At 43.4% G+C, this 3,511-nt stretch overlaps 1 protein-coding gene across 5 annotated transcripts in view; it reads right to left on the bottom strand.

The window, feature by feature from the left end:
- The window catches only part of wdfy3 (WD repeat and FYVE domain containing 3), a gene marked incomplete at its 5' end in the record, with an annotated part of 96,713 nt that overhangs the window by 70,117 nt on the left and 23,085 nt on the right, over window positions 1–3,511 (bottom strand). For all 5 annotated transcript variants that reach the window (XM_014019682.1, XM_014019683.1, XM_014019685.1 and 2 more), the window contains 2 exon segments: window positions 962–1,159; window positions 2,709–2,980. In XM_014019682.1, coding sequence (XP_013875136.1) covers window positions 962–1,159; window positions 2,709–2,980 — 470 coding nt within the window.

The raw sequence follows: 3,511 nt of genomic DNA on the forward strand, positions 1-3,511 counted from the left end.
ACACACACACACACACACACACACACACACACACACACACACACACACACACGTGCAGACGGGTCAGACCGAGGTTGATCAGCCAGGCAGCACCAGATGTTAGAAGAAGAAAAGAGGAAAGAAGGAAAGAAGCCGTTAGTGGGAAACTGGATGGGAGCTCCAGCCGGGACACGTGCACGGCTCCGGTCACACGTGCACGTGATCTTAGCGTGTCAGAGTCGTTTTCATGACTGAAGGGATCGAGGAGGATGTTTAGGAAAGAAGAAGAAAAACACTTGATTTTAAGAGATGGAAAACCTCCTCAGCTCCATCAGCTTAAAGTCACAAAAACACAACTAATCTGGTTTAATCGTTTAAGCAGCAGAATTGATTTAACTTTACTTTTTACTGCAGCTGAGAATAATGCAGCAAATAGTTCATGGTTCATACATCTGTTAGAAAAAAAATAAAATATAGCAGACAAAAAAAACTGTTTATTGGAAGGATTATTTGTCTCCAGGAAATACACAGAAAGTAAAACTATATTTTACGGCAGCCCTGTTTATTTATTTCTCTCCTGCGCAACAGGATCGATACACGATCCTGGTTAGGCTCCTTTAATTACGCTGTTACCAATTAACTTCGCTGTTAATGGATTTAGCAGCTTTGTGGATCATTCTGACTGCTTTTTGGCCCCTGACCTCGCTGCAGGCTCGGGGTGCAGAAAGCTCAGCAGTAATGATGGACGCAGGAAGCTTGCAGCTCGTTAAACCGTGTGAGAACAGATGCATTAAAGAGACAGAGCAGCTCTGCAGGTGAGAGCTTTAATGAGAGAAAATCATCGTCCAGTTTTCTGCTATTTTCTCTTAATAGAGTAAAACTTGCTGCAGCGACCTGATGTAACCCTAAACCAGAAGCCTCATTAAATTTAACCAGAAACATAACTGTGCAGCTTGTGTGTAAAACGTTGTGGTTCACTGACCTGTCGAAGGAGTCGGTGGCCATCTTGTACAGGTAGATGAAGAGCTTGCTGCAGTGTCTGAGTGTGGGACAGACGTTGTCTCCTGCACAGCCTCCGGAGGAAACCTCGTCCTCCAGCAGCCTCTGGAAAGGCTGAGCGTTGGAGGGGAACATGGCTGTGGGGCCCAGCTTCTTGGTGTCGGAGAAACAACCCAGCAGCCTGGAGGACCAACGAGTTGAACATGAGCAGAGTGACAAACATAAACATCACTGACAGATAATACAACAAAAATAACTTCATACATCTGTTTAAATTACTGTAATTTGTTTTCATTTGCTTTTTGCTACTTTTAGTTTTAGCTAGACTTATATTTTTACCTTTTAACCAGACATTAGCTACCTTTAGCCAGGCTTTTGTTACTTTTAGTTAGCCTTCTGCTGCCTTTAGCCAGGCTTTTGTTACTTTTAGTTAGCCTTCTGCTGCCTTTAGCCAGGCTTTTGTTACTTTTAGTTAGCCTTCTGCTGCCTTTAGCCAGGCTTTTGTTACTTTTAGTTAGCCTTCTGCTACCTTTAGCCAGGCTTTTGTTACTTTCAGCTAGCCTTCTGCTACCTTTAGCCAGGCTTTTGTTACTTTTAACTAACCTTCTGCTACCTTTAGCCAGGCTTTTGTGGCTTTAGCTAGCCTTCTGCTACCTTTATCCAGGTTTTTGTGACTTTTAGCTAGCCTTCTGTTACCTTTAGCCAGGTTTTTGTGACTTTTAACTAGCCTTATGCTACCTTTAGCCAGGTTTTTGTGACTTTTAGCTAGCCTTCTGCTGCCTTTAGCCAGGTTTTTGTTACTTTTAACTAGCCTTCTGCTACTTTTAGCCAGGCTTTTGTTACTTTCAGCTAGCCTTCTGCTAACTTTAGCCAGGCTTTTGTGGCTTTAGCTAGCCTTCTGCTACCTTTAGCCAGGCTTTTGTGACTTTTAGCTAGCCTTCTGCTACATTTAGCCAGGCTTTTGTGGCTTTAGCTAGCCTTCTGCTACCTTTAGCCAGGCTTTTGGTACTTTCAGCTAGCCTTCTGCTAACTTTAGCCAGATGTTTGTTACTTTTAGCTAGCCTTCTGTTAGCTTTAGCCAGGCTTTTGTTACTTTTAGCTAGCCTTCTGCTACTTTTAGCCAGGCTTTTGTTATTTTTAGCTAGCCTTCTGTGTCTTCAGCCAGGCTTTTGTTAATTTTAGATAGTCTTATGCTACCTTTAGCCAGGCTTTTGTGGCTTTAGCTAGCCTTATGCTACCTTTAGCCAGGATTTTGCTACTTTCAGCTAGCCTTCTGCTGCCTTTAGCCAGGGTTTTGTTACCTTTAGCTAGCTTTATGCTTCTTTTAGCCAGGTTTTGGTTACTTTCCGCTAGTCTTCTTCTACCTTTAGCCAGGCATTTGAGACTTTTAGCTAGCATTCTGCAAACTTTAGCCTGACGTTTGTTACTTTTAGCTAGGCTTCTGTTGCCTTTAGCCAGGTATTTGTTACTTTTAGCTAGCTTCATGCTTCTTTTAGCCAGGTTTTCATTACTTTTAGCTAGCCTTCTGCTATCTTTAGCCAGGTTTTCATTACTTTTAGCTAGCCTTCTGCTATCTTTAGCCAGGTTTTCATTACTTTTAGCTAGGCTTCTGTTGCCTTTAGCCAGGTTTTCATTACTTTTAGCTAGCCTTCTGCTACCTTCAACCAGATGTTTGTTACTTTTAGCTAGCCGTCTGATAGTTCCAGACTTAAGAACAGTGTCTCAGGTACCTCACAGCATCAGCCAGCTTCTCATACTGGATCTCGGTGCGGAAGAAGTGCGAGTTGGCCGGCTCGTAGCGCATGGCGGCCGTCAGCGTGCAGAAAACCGTGTGCAGCAGCTCAAAGACCTGGTTCTGGTTGACCCGCTCCCAGCCGTGCTGCGGGGGCTGGCACAGCGAGCGCTCCATGGCCACCAGGAGGGAGGTGACGTACACGAAGCCGCCCACCTTCCGGAACACGGTGCGAGTGCGGTGGCTCTCCTTCAGCACGGCTAACAGCGCCTGAAGGAAGGGCAGACACGCTTTAACTGTGAAATAAAAGGTCCAGTTTCTGCTCATTCATCACTTTCCTATAATTTATTCTCTAAAACTCAGTTATTTTGTTCAGAAACCATTTGTTTTTTTATCGCTCCATTCAGTCACAAGCTGCTCTTTAAACTCATTTTTCTCCTGCTGTGATGTTTTTATGAGCTCCTTCGGGAGGTTTTGTTGTTTTGCTTCAGTGCTCTGAACACATTTCCCTCCATTTTGATAAGTTTTATGTTTTGCATCTGCAAGTAAGATAAACCTGAACGTCGAGCTGAAATATGGAGATGAGATCGGGACATAAAAAGAGCTTTAGAAGATCGAGCAACAGCAATAAAGTTTTTAATTAGACAAAATGTCTGATGACAGAAAAACGCAGGCGGTGCACTGATTAGGCAGGAAAACCTCTGAGAGAACTGGATCAAAACCACCAGAAACTAATTTCATTTCAAAATTTATAACTATAGCTGCGTTTGACTGCACTACATAAACAGACAGTTTTTATAT

This window comes from Austrofundulus limnaeus, unplaced genomic scaffold (assembly GCF_001266775.1).
Source record: "Austrofundulus limnaeus strain Quisiro unplaced genomic scaffold, Austrofundulus_limnaeus-1.0 Scaffold226, whole genome shotgun sequence".
NCBI classification, from domain to species: Eukaryota; Metazoa; Chordata; class Actinopteri; order Cyprinodontiformes; family Rivulidae; genus Austrofundulus; species Austrofundulus limnaeus.